The sequence below is a fragment of the Acytostelium subglobosum genome (genome assembly GCF_000787575.1).
Source record: "Acytostelium subglobosum LB1 DNA, scaffold: scaffold39, whole genome shotgun sequence".
Taxonomy (NCBI): Eukaryota; Evosea; class Eumycetozoa; order Acytosteliales; family Acytosteliaceae; genus Acytostelium; species Acytostelium subglobosum.
The window spans coordinates 144,156-162,347 of NW_012236494.1; the positions used below are offsets into that span (position 1 = coordinate 144,156).

The 18,192-nt window shown below is 43.3% G+C and overlaps 7 protein-coding genes across 7 annotated transcripts; 1 reads left to right on the plus strand and 6 right to left on the minus strand.

Annotated features, from left to right (window-relative positions):
• Nucleotides 1-215: 215 nt before the first annotated feature.
• SAMD00019534_122250 (hypothetical protein) lies at nucleotides 216-910 on the minus strand (the record flags this gene model as incomplete). The annotated part of the gene is made up of 3 exons (XM_012892601.1): nucleotides 216-367; nucleotides 434-693; nucleotides 780-910. The coding sequence occupies 3 exons, from the start codon at nucleotides 908-910 to the stop codon at nucleotides 216-218; spliced, it is 543 nt and encodes a 180-aa protein (XP_012748055.1).
• A 297-nt stretch (nucleotides 911-1,207) lies between these two features.
• SAMD00019534_122260 (hypothetical protein) lies at nucleotides 1,208-2,663 on the minus strand (the record flags this gene model as incomplete). Its single annotated transcript, XM_012892602.1, has 2 exons — nucleotides 1,208-1,953; nucleotides 2,024-2,663. The coding sequence occupies 2 exons, from the start codon at nucleotides 2,661-2,663 to the stop codon at nucleotides 1,208-1,210; spliced, it is 1,386 nt and encodes a 461-aa protein (XP_012748056.1).
• Nucleotides 2,664-3,181: 518 nt separating this feature from the next.
• On the minus strand, nucleotides 3,182-4,002 carry SAMD00019534_122270 (hypothetical protein; the record flags this gene model as incomplete). The annotated part of the gene is made up of 2 exons (XM_012892603.1): nucleotides 3,182-3,856; nucleotides 3,952-4,002. The coding sequence occupies 2 exons, from the start codon at nucleotides 4,000-4,002 to the stop codon at nucleotides 3,182-3,184; spliced, it is 726 nt and encodes a 241-aa protein (XP_012748057.1).
• A 687-nt stretch (nucleotides 4,003-4,689) lies between these two features.
• SAMD00019534_122280 (hypothetical protein) lies at nucleotides 4,690-7,747 on the plus strand (the record flags this gene model as incomplete). The annotated part of the gene is made up of 3 exons (XM_012892604.1): nucleotides 4,690-4,704; nucleotides 4,764-4,983; nucleotides 5,043-7,747. The coding sequence occupies 3 exons, from the start codon at nucleotides 4,690-4,692 to the stop codon at nucleotides 7,745-7,747; spliced, it is 2,940 nt and encodes a 979-aa protein (XP_012748058.1).
• A 56-nt stretch (nucleotides 7,748-7,803) lies between these two features.
• On the minus strand, nucleotides 7,804-10,833 carry SAMD00019534_122290 (hypothetical protein; the record flags this gene model as incomplete). Its single annotated transcript, XM_012892605.1, has 2 exons — nucleotides 7,804-10,595; nucleotides 10,686-10,833. The coding sequence occupies 2 exons, from the start codon at nucleotides 10,831-10,833 to the stop codon at nucleotides 7,804-7,806; spliced, it is 2,940 nt and encodes a 979-aa protein (XP_012748059.1).
• A 229-nt stretch (nucleotides 10,834-11,062) lies between these two features.
• On the minus strand, nucleotides 11,063-12,959 carry SAMD00019534_122300 (hypothetical protein; the record flags this gene model as incomplete). The annotated part of the gene is made up of 2 exons (XM_012892606.1): nucleotides 11,063-12,188; nucleotides 12,271-12,959. The coding sequence occupies 2 exons, from the start codon at nucleotides 12,957-12,959 to the stop codon at nucleotides 11,063-11,065; spliced, it is 1,815 nt and encodes a 604-aa protein (XP_012748060.1).
• Nucleotides 12,960-13,816: 857 nt separating this feature from the next.
• SAMD00019534_122310 (hypothetical protein) lies at nucleotides 13,817-17,066 on the minus strand (the record flags this gene model as incomplete). Its single annotated transcript, XM_012892607.1, has 10 exons — nucleotides 13,817-14,747; nucleotides 14,823-15,335; nucleotides 15,419-15,566; nucleotides 15,647-15,689; nucleotides 15,806-15,910; nucleotides 15,984-16,103; nucleotides 16,185-16,359; nucleotides 16,438-16,634; nucleotides 16,705-16,827; nucleotides 16,902-17,066. 10 exons carry the CDS (start codon nucleotides 17,064-17,066, stop codon nucleotides 13,817-13,819), a joined length of 2,520 nt encoding a protein of 839 aa, XP_012748061.1.
• Nucleotides 17,067-18,192: the final 1,126 nt, after the last annotated feature.

The window sequence follows — 18,192 nt, forward strand, 5'->3', positions numbered from 1 at the left end:
CCTTATAACAATAATTTCCATTTCATGGCTACAACAACAACAACCCATTCAGGACATAAACAATCCCGTTTGGTGATGTTCAATGTGGTACCATTATTAATAATAAACTGTCGCCAGGTATATCACCCACCCTACAACAACAATGTCCTTTTCCAAGATGATCGAGTGAGATAATCTTTGTTTGTCTGGATGATATTGCCTGTCTGTCCTGTTTATTATTGAAGCAGCTCGTAATCGTCCAGTTCGTCGTTGTACTCCATGACCTTCTTTCTCATCGATGATCCATCAGCCCAAGTCAACAAATCCTGTAGCTTTCTTGTGATCAACATCGCTGGATCGCTAACAATCTCTGGTCCAATCCTCATATCTATAATTGATAGTGTCGGCCAGTTAACATCACCATCATCAGGGGTAATATATAATTGATACTTACGACCATGTTGTACCAATGTATTAGCATGTGTAAGGTTCTGAGCAAACTTTAAACGGACCAAAAGTACAGACACTCTTCGCCTGCAGAATGCAGCCTGTCCGATTGTTATCAATGAAGCAGTTGACTTTGTATCAATCACACCCATATCATAGAGCTTATCGCAGAGATCATCAGTGACCTTCTTCCTGACTGGATCCTTCTCGTCCAACGTTGATATCATATGTATAATCTTTTGTATTGAGTGTACCAACTTTGTATATCTATATATATTTGTATGTTACTAATGTCAATATAATAACTCTACTACACTATATATATATGGTTGATTAATTGATTGATCACATACGCTTCATATTCCTCTTTGCCAGACAGACCAAACTTCTTTATATCGGCCAAGTCTTTTGTTTTCTCTTTCTTCCAATGTACAAAGTTAACCTTCTTTAGGAGCTTCTGCTCATGAAACTTTAGTTCTCTCATTGTTGTTCTTCTATCTGTTATATATATAAATAATAATATTTGTATGGGTGGAACAATAATGAGATTGTTAATTGAATGTGACTCGTTCGTCAAATGCTATTTGATTGAAAAAACGTGTAAATTATCCACCCCTGTTTGCAAAAAAAGAACACTCATTTGAAGGGATGCAACCAATACATTGATTGACAGATGGATGGTATTTGTTTATTCTACATGGGGAGATAGTTGTGGTCGACTATAACTACTACTATCTATCTATTACCTCTACTAATACTAACTTAAAATTAAACTAAACTATTAATATTGATTATATTCCTTGGATAAAGAGTCGTGATGATGAGGTGATTGGTGGATTGATTTGATAGAGTTGTTGTCGGTAATGACCATGGTCTCGTTGTCGACACCTCCAACTCCACTTCCACCTCCACTCACTAATGTATGTGGTATGGGTCCTGTACTGTTGCTCTGTCTACTACGAGGAATGCTAATGTTCAGGTTCTCCATGGTGTGCGTGGTTTGTGTGAATGCCGAGGTGCTCTGGTGATGGTGCACCGAGTGATGATGTTGATGGTGGATGTTGACGTTCAGTTGTTGTGTTGTAGGCAGGTCGATCTGGGCTATAAATGTTCGCATTGTGTTGTCGTTGATTGAGGATGGAGGATTGGATCCCGCCGCTGTGTTGGACGTTGATGATATAGTCTGTTGTGTGTCTGGTTGTTGTTGTTGTTGTAGTATGTTGGTTATTGTTGTTGTGTTATTGATTGGTTCAATAGATAATGATTGTAGTGTAGATATAATATTGCCACCTGTTGCTATTGTACTGATGTTGTTGCAGTTGGTACTTGACGCCTCAACGCTAACTGATACGGGCTTCTTCCTTTGAATGTAGCCCTTCTGTTCCAATACCGATGAGAATTGTTTGGAGTGCGACATAAAGTCTTCGATCAACTTCTTCTTCTTGTACTCCTCCATCCTCTTCCTCTTGATCACCAGGTCTTGCTCCATCTCCTTAACCTCATCCTTTCTAAAGAGTAATGCTCTGACTATTGAATGGGGATGATTGATTGTGAGTATGATGAGTTACATACTTTGAAGTTAAATGAATATACATACGTTTGATCATTTGTTGTACTCTTACATCCTGTGCGAGATCAGCAGGAGTCTTTCCAAAGTTATTCTTTCTTGCACAGTCTGCACCGTGAATGAGCAACAGTTCACAAGCATCTATTCGGCCGTAAATGGCGGCATAGTGAAGTGGACAGAAGCCTTCCAGATCGCTCTCGTTCACATCACATGCCTCTTCCTCTATCAGCTTGCGCACTTTCTCAAAGCGGTAGTCGAGTGAGGACCACATGGCAAAGCACAGAGGTATGACTCGCTGACAGGTGATCCTGTTGACCAGTTGAACATCTCGATATCTGTCCTCTGGGAAGCTGGTTATTGGGAATCGTGACACAGAGACCTCGCTCGCAATCTTTGTGCAGTAGTATGAGAAAAGGTGATCCTTGACCGATATTGGCAGGACATCCGATAGGTCGCTATTCTGGTATCGTTCCAAGTTTGCAAGTATCACATCAAAGCATAGATTTAATAGACTTGGTACTTCTTTGATAACAACTACAGCTGCCACTGGTTGTGGTGGTTGTTGTGGTATTGATGTTTGTTGTGATTGACTATCCTGTTGTTGTTGTTGTTGTGTCTGTACATTTTGATGTTGCTGATTGACAGTATTTGGTTGTGATTGTGAAGACATTGTCTCCAAATGTGTATATAAATATATAAATATAAAATATATAAATAGTGTAGACCTCCTAATAACTTAGAACTACTGGTAATGATAATGATGATGGATGGATGGATGGTGTTATTATTGTTTAGTGTTTTGTTGGTTGGTAGGTTAAGTTGATTGATTGGTTGGTTGATTGGGTGAGTGAGTTGAGTACTTGATTGACACTTAAACAACCCTTAACACACACACATACACAAACACACTTATAAATAAATAATGGTGGTTGTTTGTTTGTTTGTTTGTTTGATTGAATGTATGTTTGACTGAGTGTGTTTCTGTGATGGACACACCTACCTCTTGATCCAGAGGGTGTCTCAACAACAGGACGTATCTTTTTATCATAATCGTTGGGCCAAAAAAAAAACAAAAACAATCAGATCTCAGGATCTGGGCCAACTGAACTCATAATGGGGAACACACACTTGTTATTGTTTACCCTTTTTTTATTACACATACGACGTCTCATCATTTACTAACATTCATTACTTATTCTGACGACGACCATCAACAAGGAACATAAACTTTCGTTGCTCATCAGTTGGTGGCTGATTTGGATACTTGTTGTTATACTCCTTGTCATCAGCCTCCCACTCTTGAACGAATGACAGATTGCGAACAGTGGACAACCATCGATCAACATTGGGGAACTCCTCCTTGGTGAACTCTGGCACCATGCCATAGATTCGAGCCCATGGGAAGATGCTGGCATCGGCCACGGTGAACTGATCACCGGCTACAAACTGGCGTTGCTCAAGTGCACGATCGAGCACGTAGAACAGACGTCTCAACTCGTTGTGGAACCTCTGGATGGCATAGTGCTGCTTCTCTTGGGCATAGTTGAAGAAGTGGAACCAGTTGCCAAAGTTTGGTCCGACGTTGGCCATCTGCCAGAACAGCCAGTTCAGTGTCTCATTGTGTTCACGTGGCTGTTTCTGTGCGTTGGGTATGAACTTGGCATACTTGGTGGCCAAGTAGAAGAGGATGTTGCCACTCTCAAACACAGTGATTGGATCACCTTGGACATCATGATCAACGATGGCCGGTATCTTTGAGTTTGGATTGATCTTTACAAACTTATCACTGTACTGTTCACCGGCCCTCCAGTTTATGTGATGGTAGTTGAATTCAACGTTCAATGCCTTTAACAAAAGGAATACCTAATAAGTTGGTGATTGATCATTAATTAGTAAATGGATATTATCATTGGAATTTGTTGTACAACTACCAGACATCATGATCTACCTATAAATACCTTTGCAACGTTTGGAGAATTACATCCATAAAAGTCAATGGTGGCGGTCATTGTTTCTTATTATTGTTGTTATAATGTAGTTAGTTAGATTTAATATTTGTGATGATTATGATTTGATTAAGGAGAACATAACTAAGTCATTATTTATACTATTTGTTGTTATTGGCATTAATAATTATTACAAACAAATAATCATTGCTTTTGCCACACACCCCAAAATACTTCCAGAATGGATCTGATCAAATGATTCCCTTCTGTTCTGAGGACATGTTCTGACCGACTGGCAATCAATCAACATCGTTCAGAATCTATTAAATATCTAATCCATCGAATAAAGTAACACTTCAATGATAACGAATGAATTACTATAGTGTTGACAGACTGTATGACAGAAGTGAGCCTCAGAAGGGACTTAATTCAGAATACTCAATCAAAGTAACGGGAAGGTGCACTACAGAACCTTTGTTCAAAAGGCAAGAGAACATAACTTATAACAGTGACTAATCTACGTCATGTTAGAAGTATATATTAAAGAATTAACTGGAACCATAGTGATAGGACAACTCTTGTTTGTGATTGTTCTTGTGCACACTGCGTGAAACGTAAAAGTGAAGTACACTCACTTGATTACAAGTTGGGTGTTATTTGATCACTATTACTTACTTACTTACTATCTATCAATCTCTCTCTTTCAATATCATACTTTGATTGTACCATGGTATGATGATGATGATGATGATGATGTTATTGATTGTATTTGCTGGTGTATGAATATGTAGATCTAACCAATAAACAAACAAACAAACAAACAGCTTCAAGAAGTAGATATCGATGTCAATCTTAATGCCATCAAGGCAAAGGCAGAGGACATAAGGAACCTGTTGCTGACCACAACAACATCAAACTGGGAGGATGCTCTTGGTCACTTTGCTGTGCTCTCTGGTGAGTATGGTGCATTGATGAGAGAGATCTTCTCTATATTGGACAGTGTTGCTGCCTATCCAACTGTCATTGGTCAGGATCAGAACTTGGGTATGTAGTTAGTGATCATACACGCATGATCAATGTCATACTTACAATGATATATATAGTACCCAATCTATTGAGAACCAAACTATCACCAGAGTTGGAGAACATGAATAAGAAGGCGATCAATGCCTATCAACACAATCTAGACGATTCTGATATACCTTCGACTGATACACAACAACAAACAAGGATGGTCAGAGAGCACTACTCATCATTGAATCAGGCCTTGGATGACATTGATGATGATTTCAAACAGAGACTACAATCAAGACAGAGATACAAGTTGTCAAAGGCATCGGCATCAGTCTCTGCCAATATCCTGAGAGACGTACTGTCCAGCACTATGTTGGGCACTGGTCTGAAGCAGTTGAATCAGCAACAACAACAACAACAACCAACGACACCTCTTCAGCCTTCACCTATGCCAATCGGCATTCAACAAACAACTACTCAGATGTCTGCGCCAACACCTGGTGGCGGTGTTTCTATCGCTCAGCCAACAACTCCAAAGTCACAACATCCACCTATGCAGCAGCAACATCAACCACAGCAACAACAACAACATACTCCTCAACAGCAACAACCGATGCAACAACAACAACCACCACAGCAAATGGGCACACCCATTCAATCAATGCCTACACCGACACAACAACAACCGATGCAGCAGCAACAGATCCCGACACAACAACATCATCCAACAACACCGACATCAGTGGTACAGAAACAACAGCCAGTGCAGGTGATGTCTGGAGTACAGGTTGGAACTCCAGGTCAGAATGTCACGCCAATTGCTCAGCAGCATATGACTCATCCTGTGGCAGCTGTTCAATCACCGTTTCCAATCCTGCAGCAACATGTGGCTCAGCCGATGGTCACTTCTCCCACTCAACCAATGCAGCATCAAACACAGCCAGTTATGCATCCAGTGGAGCAGATTCCAAATCAGCAACATATCCCCACTCCACAGCCACCACAACAACACTTAATTCCACAACAAATGCAACCAGTCACACAGCAGCAGCAGCCGATTCCGCAGCAGATTCAGCAAACTCATACCCAACAAGTTCAGCAAGTGGTCCAACAGCCTCAGCAGCAGATTCCTCAGCATCCTATACAGTATCAGCAAACTACCCAAACCCATCCAATCCAAACGATGCCTATGGCCCAGATGGGCCAATTGACACAGCAACAATTGCAGCAACAACAGCAACAACAGCAACTACAACAACAACAACAACAAGCCAGGATGCAAACTACACAAATCCCACAAACCGTGTCACAACTAAAGCCATTCCCAACTCAGGTCAAGCCAATGGCACAAGTACCACAACAGTTACACCAACAACAACAACCACCACAACAACATGTTGTCAATCCACATGCACAGCCTGTGTTGCAACACATGCAACAACAGATTCCAGCTCAACAAGGACAAGTCCCACAACCTGCAATGGTCCAGCAGCCTCAACAACAGATGGCACAATATTCTACACAGGCACATCAAGCTCAACAACCGCAACAGTTTATTGGACAAACAGCTGGTGGACAACAGGCTCGTCCTCCAGGACAGGCCCAACCTCCACAGACACAGCAGCCAATGCAGTACTATGCAGGACAGGCCGCAGGTGGTGTCGTTCCACAGGCTCAGAACATGGTGATGCAAAATCCTACCCAGCAGCAGCAACAACAGTTCATTCCAGTTCAGCGCCAAATACCACAACAGCAGCCGAATGCTCAGCAGCCACAACAACAGCAGCAGGCATTCGTTCAACAACCACAAAACCAACAGTTCGCACCTGGACAGGTCCAAGTCAATCAGCTGAACAAACAAAAGTCACAGACCCAGCTCCCCACAATGCCCCAAGGAGTGCAGGGACAGTATCAACAAGTTGTCCCTCCCCAACAAATACAACAGCCTCAGCAACTTCAACAACAACAACAACAACAACAACTCCAACATCAACAACAATTGCAGCAACAACTTCAACAACAACAGCAGCAGCTACTCCAGCAACAACTACAACATAAGATGCCAGCACAGATGCATGCAAACATGGGACAGATGGCAGCTCAAGGCATCCCCCAACAGATTCCACAGATGCAAGGCCAACAGTTCCAGAGACCACCGCAGACTCAACCACAACAGCAACAACCTGTTCAGGCACAGCCACAACAACCACAACAGCAGTATATGCAGAACCCAACTCAACAAGTAACACAACAACAACAACAACAATTGCAAAGGGGAAATCCAAACGTCAGACCAGTAGGAGTACAGCAAAATCAGCCAGTTCAACAGCCACAACAGCCACAGCAGAATATTCAAGGACAACCTCAGGCTCAAATGCAACAGTTCTACCAGGCAGGACAACAACCTCAACAACAACAACAACCACCACAACAACAACAAACTCAACAACCACCACAACAACAGCAATACTTTCAACAACAACAACAAGGTCAAATGGCCAACACTGCCAACCAGCAGTATTTTATGCAGACGACTGGTATTCAGCAGCAACAACCAGTACAAACTCAACCCCAACAGATAGCTGGTGGTATACCTCAACAACGATTCATTCAACAGCAGCCACAACAACCCCAAACCATGCAGTTCCAGCAAACCCAACAGCAACCAGTTCAAGGACATCCAGTGCAACAACAACCTGGTCAACCAGTACAGCAACAGTTCCAGTATATGCAAACTGGACAAATGGTTCCAGGACAACAACAAATGCAGTTCCCGTACATGCAACAACAATAATAGCGATACAATAATAAAATGTATAAATGTTTACTTTATCATTACTATCTTCCTATCTATCCTTTGGATGTCGAACGATTGTGCTGTGTCTGCTGCTGTTTTCTATTTACAGGTGATGTTGGTGAGGTGGAAGTGGTTGAGTCATCCACACGGAGGACGCACTCCACAGCAAAGTGATCAGAGAGTCTTGTTTGTGGCGTTGCCCCCATTGGCAGGATGGAGGACTCTAGACAGGTCATTCGAAGGAGTTGGTTGCGACCTTCGTCATCACCAAAGTTGGGTGAAAGGTTGAAGCTAAAGATGTAGTCGATGCGCTCCTTGGCAGAGACCTTGTTGACCATCTGGTTTAGCGATTGGTGTATGGTGTAGCCAGGCTGGTGTGGATTGGACAGACGATAGAGATCGTTAGGGGAGCCCAGAATCACCTTCATTGATTCGTATTCCTCGGTTGGTCGCAAGAATATCTTGATCCTATTCTCCTCGTTTGCGTCATTGCTGTAGTTGGTGTTACCACTGCCACTCAGATTCATCTTGTCCAAACTGGAGATGTAGCTAATATCACTGTTGTTGTCAATGCTCCAATAGCTTGTCAGTGGAGGTAGGATCAATTCCTCAATGTGCTCGCTGACAATGAGGGGAGCTGGCATATTTGATTTGAATCGAGATCCCTTAATCAGCTGATAGTTGGCCTTGGTGTCCAGTGTGACTTCGAGCGATCGCTTCAAACTAGTGAGCAACTGTAGATTGATAACGTGGTTTCTAAGGTCGACAAAGTCCAACTCCTCCAGTTCAGTGAGTCCTGAGGAGAATTCCGCTCGTAGACGCCGCTTCAAAGTCATTGTCCAGTAGTCAGTGGATGCTTTCGTGTCATAGTGGAAGACACAGTTGAATGTCTCGAGAATGATATCGCGATATGTTGACTCGTCATCATTGATGGAGGAGGTCTGGTTGTGTCTCTGTGACAACAGCTCGATGATCTCCTTCTTGATAATGTATGAGATCATCTCTGTGAGCATCAATGACTTCATTCGTGGACCATTGATCTGAGATCTCAAAAGACCAAAGTACCTGATTGGGACATTGTTGTTGAGGAGATTATCGAGCAGCTGATGACTGAATGTGGCGGGCATTTCATTCTTGTTGATCTTCTTGGCAAGCTCTGGTATGATCTGAGAGAGTACGGCACTACCTTCGTCAGAGATCACTTGCTCGGCCTCGCCAACGATGTTCATGTCACCACATAGGATCAGACCAGCATTCTTTTGACCAGAGTTTCGAGAGATCTCTGATGAGATAAAGTCCCGAATCGACTGCAGCTGTAGTGTTCTGACGGTCTGGGCCTTCTTGAGCTTATCATCGCCAGACACCATCTGCCAAGCCAAGGAGCCATCGGGGTTGGACTGAAGGTGGGCATTGAATACATAGAGAGAGCTGTTCTCCTTTACGGACGAGATGTCTAGCTTGACACCTTGTACACCTTTCGATGCATGTACGTCCAGCCCAATACCTTCGTTGAACAGTCTAAAGTCACTCCAGAGTATTGGGAATGTGCTGGCAAAGTATAAACCGCTGTCCTCTCCTGATTTGTCCACGATGTACGAGTAGAATGGTTTGAGCAACTTGTTCAACAGCTCCTTGGATTGGGCATTGAACACCTCTTGAAGACAGATGATGTCGTACTTTTCTGGCAGGTTCACGAGCAACTTGGCCACATGCTCACATCTCACTTCTGGTGGCATTGAGTGGTTCGAAAGCAGACCAATGTTTAGAGACATTATACGGATAGAGTCATCAGGCAGATCACTTCCAGCTGTCTTTAGATCCTTGTGCATTGATGGAGAGGTCGATGTAGTTGAGGATTGACCGCTGGGCACCAAACTCTTGTCAATGATGGTAAAGTACACGTAGGATATTGTGCCTGGGACCACTTGCTTCTCGATTACAAAGTTGGGTGGACAGTGATAGCTAAAGGTGTTCTCACCAATGAATGGGTTGTTGAATGACATCTTGAAGTCTCCCTTGAGACCGTTGGAGTAGTAGAAGATCGAGCCATCGGTACCTGCGCACAGACCACTTGCCGTTCCAAACTCAATCGTGGCTCCAGGTGGTATACCCTCGGGTGGTATCTCTGCCCAACTGCCGTGATCAAGAACATAGTCTCGTCGAATGAGAAGACGGGGTGTTTTGTTTGTGATTGATACAAACTGTCCTCTGGTTGCGCGACGGACCGTATGCTTCCAGTTCTCCTTGTCCGCTGGTGTGCCACCTGGTAGAGTGCTCCAGGGCAATGGGAATGAAGGATTGCTTGTTGTTGTGGATGGTGAGAGGGAGGAGAAAAAGGCCAATGGTGAGGCCACATGTGGAAGAGAGTTGGGACGGGTGTTGGGAATGCTGCCGGAGGAGTTGCCAGGTGAGGGCGGAGAGGACATTAGAGAGGAAGGTGAGAGGGATGATGATAGTGATGAGCTAGAGTTGTTTGGTGATGGTGAGTGAGGTGACTTTAGAATCTTGAATTGAGGCACTCGTCCTTTGATGTGCACCTTGACCTCTGAGTGTATCTGACGGTTGATCTCCTCGTGCGATTGATAGTACTTTGACTCGAGTGGAGTCTGAGTGGAGATGGAGCAGGAGTGCGTGGTGAAGTAGGGATTGGACCAATCGATAGTGACGTAGAGGAAAGGTTCCCACAATCTCAAGCCGATCATCTGTTGAGGTGTCTGTAATGCACTGTTGGGTAATGGTGGCATACCAGGTGGTAGTGCCATGTATATGACAGTGCCCTTTGTTCCTGTGAGCATCGCATTGCTCTCTGATGCAAAGTCTACCTTTGAGTTTGGTGCAATCGTCTCTGATGATTGATGAAGTAGGTTGCAGCAGTATGAGTAATGTAAGCTATATCTAGCTAGAGGAGTACTGATCAACAGTGACTACTACGTACCTGGTGGGAATACACGCAATAGACCTTGATGTAGCTTTACAGAGAGTCGTTGTAATATATAGTCTGTTTCATTTGAAACAGTGAGTACAGTTGATCTATTTGCCTTGTACAACTCCTTCTTCCAGTCAGACTGGTAGGTAGAGCTCATGACTATTGGTTATATAATATATATTTATACTACAAATAAAATGATTAATTAATTGTTTTAGCTCTGGCTGAATGTCAGTGTGTCGACACCTTTTGCTTGTTTTCGAAAAGATACACAATCCCTCATGATGGAAGATAGAAAGGACTTGGTCCCAGGGTAAAAACTAACTTGAGCAAATCAAGTTATAAACTCGGTCGTTTATTTAATTAAATATATTATTATTATACCATTATATTATTAAAGCAAGGACCAGGCCAACCAAGACCATCATGGCGTTCACTTGGACAAACGTCGAGCTCGATGGCTTTGTTGTGGTGCTAGACGTAGTTGTTGAAGTCAACTCTCCAGTAGTGGTGCTGGCAGTAGTAGTGGACAGGCCAGTGGTGCTACCGCCACTGGTGTTTGGATGATTGGCGACATATTGGCAAAGTGCGTTACAGTCGGCTGGGCAACGAACAGAGAGCGTCTGTGAGACTGAGACAACACTGCCTGGTGCCTGGCATGTGTACCAAGTATTGGCATACTGGAATTGGAGTTGCTTGTTGGTGCATCTCTGTGGATAACAGGTTGGAGCAGTGGTAGTGGCAGACGCATTGCTGACAGAGATGAAGCATGCCGAGCTATCTCCAAACACCTCTCCATTGGCATTGGGTTGCTTGTTGGTGTCGAAGCAGTAATAAGACTGAGAGTAAACCTCGGCTGAGTTGAATGGGCAGTAGGAGAAGAGTTGGCCATTGATGCTTCCCCAAGTGTTGTCAGAGAAGTGCTGGTACTCTGCAGAGAGGGGTGACTTGTAAGTTACAACGGATGTGTAACCAACACCGGCTCTGGTAGCTGTGCAAGACACCAATGGCTTGTTGGCTGTGAGTCCGGCGGTCCAGTAACCCTCGAATCCCCAGGTAGTGGGCGAGCATGGCTTAAGGGCAAAGTCGCATCCCTTCTTGAGACCCCACATCAAGGGCTTCACGTCGTCGGTCTGACTTGTGGTGTACCAGCCAGAGTCCTTGAGCAGGGACAGGGTGAGTCCAGTGAGTGGCGCCGAGGCCTGGGCATAGCCCAGCATCAGCTCCTCACCAATGCGAAGAGCGCTCCAATGGCTGCCAGCAGTTCCAGAACCTCCGTTGGACTCGAGCTCAGCACCTTCCATTGAGTTACATCCATAGTGGTCTTGAATGAAGGCCTTAACAGCGGGTGTGGTCAAGAAAGTCTTTTGAACTGTGTAGGCTGCTCCAGTTGGGGAGACCTCATTGGAAACAACATTCTTGGTTGCAGGACTCGAGGGAGTGACAGTGGCAAAGTCACTGTACATGTCAGAGGCAAAGCCAAGGGCATGAGTGGCCTCGTGAAGTGATACACTATTTGATATTTAGGGGATGGATGGATTTGTCAGGGAGATGCTCTTGGGCTGAGAGCGTTGAGATCTACATTATTACTTACGCAAAGAATGTATGCCACTCAGCCTGGTTCTCTTTGGCATAGGATGCGTTGGCAAAGTTGGCAAAGAACTTTGGTGCAAAGTTGATCAGTCCAACTATTGGTGCTTTGGTGTCTGACTTTTGCAAGCAAGCGGTGGCGTAGGCAATGACGCCATCATCCAAGGTTGGATGAGCAGTGACGTAGAACATATAATCACCTTCAAAACCATTCTTAAGGTCGATGGTGTAGTCCTCACCGGCACAGCCATAGAATGGCCTGGTGCCAATCTGGCGAGCAGGACCTGTGACTGACAGAACATCTCCATAGGTGGATGTAATGTGTGGCAACAAAGTGTTCTTGATTACATTGATCAGACCTGGCGTAAGCACATCCTGAGCTGTGCATGAGTAACTTGTGGCATGGCCATTATCATTGTTCAAAGAGACTATCTGGCCCACTGATGAACATGTCTGTTTGTTGGTGCTCGACGAGAGGAAGGTATTGTTGAAAACAATCCTCATTGGGTGAGTGTCCACAGCTGCGGCGGAGTTGATTACATTGGCGTCGGACATGATAGCAGCTGGTCTTCTGGCATGTGGACTTCTCTTTAGCATTTCGTAGCCACAAGATGGGGACTTGGGGAGGGGTACGCTGGGGAGTGGGGCACCCTGGAGCAATTCAGTCAGCTGGGCAGCATGTTCCTCAAGCATTGGCAAGGCCTTATCTATTGAAGTATAGGATGTCTTTTTGAGGCCCTGTGTAGCCAATGAGAAAGAGGATACAACCACAATAAATAATATTATTATGTAGTTTAGTTTCATAGTATTTTTATAAATATATAGTTATACAGAGATAATAATAATAATAAATAATTATATATATATATATATATAAATGTTTAATGTTCTTTGTTTGAATTAACCAATAAGAATCGATGTTGTTAATATCGATAAATATATTTCGGAACGGTTTCATCTAGAGGCGGATCGGTGACCCGTTGTTGAATTGGTTTGGGGGCATAGATCTAAATTTAAGATGAATCAAAACGACCCAATAGTTATTCCCTAATCACACAGACAGTGTGGGAGGACTTCGGATCACACTAAAAGTTTGATGGTGTCAATCCAACAATGTGACCTCATTGCAGGGTCGTTGTCAAGAATGGCTTTGCTTTTCCCAAACCTCCTTGAGGGCAAACAAACATGTAGCAAATATAACATAACGATTGTGGAACCTTCAAACTAGCATCTCCTAGGTGCGAGTATGATAGGACCTTTAGTATGAACTAGAGGTGCAAAGAGAATGCTTGCCATGGCAAGCCATAACTTAAATCTTGTTCTTGTCCACCGTTTTTGTCTTCCTCATGGATACTCGAAATGTCTACCTCAATTGAGTGATGAATCTCTCAAGAGTTTAACAAGTCTTGATACGTCATTGATGGATATAACAGGTAAAAGAGATAAATAAAGAGACAAATTATTTTATTTCATAATACCTTTGTTCAGTGATTGGATGAACACTACTACTACTTGCTGCTGCTGTTGCTGCTACTGTTGGCAGCCAGACACTATAAAGTTGGCTCCTTTAGTGTTTGCAATTCTGCATTGAGACTGTTGACGACCTTGGCCAACTTGAAGTAGGCATCATTGTTGGACTTGCACTCCTCCAACCACTTCTCACACTGAACCTTGATCTTTTGTCTCTGGAACCAAAAGTGTGCGCGAACAATGTCTTTCCAGTGTGCTGGTGCCTTCTTCATCATGTCTGTCATTGCCCACTCAATCGTGGCAATACGAATGTTCTGGTTGTAGTTGAGTGACGATTGCTTTCCTTGTGGCGAGCCAATCTGTGACTCGTAGCCAGGCTCATTAAAGAATGGTTCGGGCACGAGGATCAGTGATTGGATCGAAACTAAAACCTGGAGCAGTGTCGATGTGTTGGCATTCCACGTCTCACCAGCACCACCGGACCACGTGCCAAGCAGTGAGAGACACACCTTTCCATTGTTGTAGAGGTTCGGATTGAATCTGACCGTGCCCTCACCAGTGGTGGTCAATGTGACACTGGGTGGGGATTGAGGATAGTTGGGTGGGAATGTGATTTGGAAGAGGAAGCAACCAGCACTGTATGGAGTGTCGGCGGGGCCAGTGATTAGTGCCTGCATTGTGTCAATGTTCTTCTCGTCAAAGCGAACAAACACCGTTGAGTCAAATGTGATTGGCAGTGATGAGCAAAGACCTCCTTGCTCCTGGGCAATACGTAGGATTCTTTGCTGTGATGAAGAGCTGGCTGTCTTTGACGTGACAAAGCTGGCAGCATCAAAGAGAATGGGCTTGAGCATCTTGACGTACTTGGCCTCCACGGATGCGTCCAGTGGTTCCTGTGGTATTCCTCTGTTGACCTCTAGCTTCTTCAACTCGTCCATCATTGACTTGAGTTTGCTTTGTACATTCTTATTTACATCGATAATCAAACTCTGTGCTGCCAATGCCTTTTGTCTTTGGTGGAGTATAGTTAGAATGGGTATGACCTGTCAGGACATAATATGATCATTGCGCTTGGTGGTTACTTACTGTGCCTGGTCGAGATGTTTAAAGACAATCTCTACTTGTTGTGCAGCAGTCCTCAGTAGCTCTCCAAGAGAAGTGGACTGGAAGGACAACTGGGTGAAGAGTGGTATGAACTGCTCGTGGTTGGAGATGGTATTGATCAGTGTGAAGATGGACAGGAACAGGTCTTGGTGTCTCTCGATATCTAGTGGTACAATGTCTCTGCAGTAGCTCTCAAAGAATGGCAACAAACATGACTCCTCCATGACGTCAAATGGAGGCAGTTTGGAGTGAATCTCCTTCTCGATGGCATTGATCAATGAGATCGTCTCTTGATCACGTTCCTTCTGCGCTGCGACGTACGCATCGATATTCCAACCATTCTGACCGCCTCTAGATGACGATCCATATCCGGTGCCCTTTGCCCAGAAGGCCTTGTCCGTTGTATTGGCCTTTGTCTTGGTGATCACCACTGGTACTGGTTTGACAATGCTAGATGCCAAACCATACTTTTGATTAGCACGAGGTGGGATATTGCTTAAGAGTGATAGAAGAAAGAGAGAAAGGAGAGAGTTAGAACATAATAGGTGATCAACAGTTGATTGATTAACAATGCATACCTCAGGATTTCAAGCCTCAATAGGAAGTGCTCAATAGATGAGTATGAACCTGAGCTTTGTAGTGAGTTGAGGGGATTGTTAACGTCCAGTTGTCCAAACTTTTCAAGAACCTCTCGGAGATGGTTCAACACGAAGCGCATATCACAAACTATCAATGATGAAGGAAGGGAGGAAGGAATGAGTCAGTATATAAGGTCACTCATCAACGATAATGTCGATGATAGTTACTTGGGTTCCAATTCTCCAAGGTCAATATCTCCAAGTGTGATATCTATATATTATGTAATAATAGCATATAAATATTTATGTTAGTAAAGGTATTAATAAAATGGTAACTGATACCCAGTTACCAAATATGGCATATGTGTGATGATGACAAAAACTTACCTTTCCAATCAAGAAACCCTGTAGCCTTGGTCTGATGATCTTGAGTGTTGGAGGATAGAAAGGGTAGAGATCCTCTGTGAACAGAACTTGAATCTCCACGTAGTCCTACATCGAGTTAGAAGAGTAAGTATAAGTGTGTGATTGATTGATTGGGTGAAGGGTGTGTTCGAACACATACATATTCATACTCCTTCTTGAGTAGTTGCAATTGTTGGTATATCTTTGACTCTGGATTGAATCCAAACATCTTCACACTCCAAAAGTAGATATTGTCATCGATTGGTTGTGCAGAGAATCCCTGGAATAGATATGGATATATCATTGTAAGTAAGAATCAGGGCGACTGGAAATGATAATTCCTGTACCAATCACTACATACGAGACTATGAACATTCTGCATAATGTTGAATAGGTCATTGGTCAATACACCAAAGGCAGCATCTGAGCTGAATATAGTCTTGACCTTTGGATCCTTCTTCTTCTTGTCACCAAGCTGTGCACGTATCTCTTGCTCCTTTTTGGCCCATATCTTCTTCATCTTTAAGGTTTGTAATCTATAAACGTAGTTGATTAGTGACTTGTGGTGATCAGACCATCCAGACAGACAAACATTCCAAAAATAGATAACATACGCCTCTTGGAAATGATCATTCTCAAAAGTGTCATCCTCATCGTCATCAAAGTTGTCCTCATCAGATGCACCACCTGAACCATAGTCATCGTCTTCAATCACATCCTCATCTGGATCAGTGTTGTCTTCATCCATATCGACATCACTCTTGGCAGATGATTGAGCTGTCGTTGTGGTCGTTGAAGTAAGGCTATTCCTCTGTATTTCGTATTCCTTATGGGTCAGTTATTTTTTGTTGTTGTCATTGAGAGGTATAGTATATACATACACTCTTGTAGTACTTGTGGGAGAGGTCCAACAGATCGACAAAAGATGATGGATTACTTGATGGGATGTCCTGATTCAATCTTCTGATCCAAGCCTCATTGGAAGAGTCCTTGGCAACGAATCTCTGTTGTTTGTTAGAGGGTGTTAGAGAGTTGGAGACCACTTAATTAGAGTAGAGTATTGCAGTGACAGACTTACGTATGCCTTGTAATCAGAGATATCAAAGGGGAATGTGATGTTTAGTTCGAATCCCTTGTAGAGCATCTCAATTGTGTTCTTGGTGGACTGCAACCAGATATACTCCTCAGGGTCATCGGATGAGCTCTGCCATTGTTCAAACTGTTTCTCAAGATGTGCTGCCATGTATTAATAATTAAATAGATAATGTTGATGATGATGATGCCGTTTCTGATATTGAGATCCTAACTATAGATATAATTGTTAAGGAAAATATTGATATTTAGATTATTTATACTATATATTATATTATATATACAACAGTTATAATAGAGTGATAACAACAATAACAATAAAGAGAGTTATTAAAAAGTGAAGGTTTCTTATTGATCAATTGGTCTGGTTCTGGTTTTTTTATTGTTTGAATTCACATCACACACCTTCACAAAAACAACCATTAAAGTACCACACTTCATTCAGTTTGAGTGTGTTTGAATGAACGAGAGAGAGAGAGAAAGAGAGAGAAAGAGATAAAGGACTGACTGCTGAAATAGACTAAGACAGACAGACAGATAGAGAGATCATCATCGTCGTAAATATAGACTATATTATACTGTTATTGGTTTACTTTTGAGATTACTACTACTACTGGACATGGATAACTGGAATCAACAACAGTTCAACCAGATGGGTGGCATGCAAGGAGGTGGTGGCATGCAGGGAGGAATGATGGGAGGTCAACAACAACAACAACAGCAACAACTACCAGGAGGTGGAGGAGGGCAACAGTTTCATCAAGGCTATAATCAAGCCTCTACTGGAATGTCGGGTGGTGGGCAACAACACAGATCAGGTGGTGTATATCAACAGCCACTGCAACAACAACAACAACTTCCTCCAAACCAAATGAAGCAACAACAACAGAATATGAATCAAAACTTCAATCAGGTATCTATCTATCTATAACTACCATGACATCATCATCAAACTAATTAACCCTACCTTTAACCACATAGAACTATAATCAGTATGGTGCACCACAACAAATGAATCAGTACCAACAACAGCAGCAACAACAGCAACATACACCAAACAACTATGTCGGAAACCAAGCACAGTACAATCAGTTTGGCAATAGAATGGTGGTACCGCAAGGCGGTGGAGGTATGATGCCGAATAATCAGATGGGTGGTGGTCCAATGATGGGTGGTCCATCCGGTGGAGTCATGATGAACAATCCTCTGGGCACCGGTGGTGGTGTTCTTGTGGGCCAGCAGATGTCTGGTGGGATGCTTGGCAATCAAATGACTGG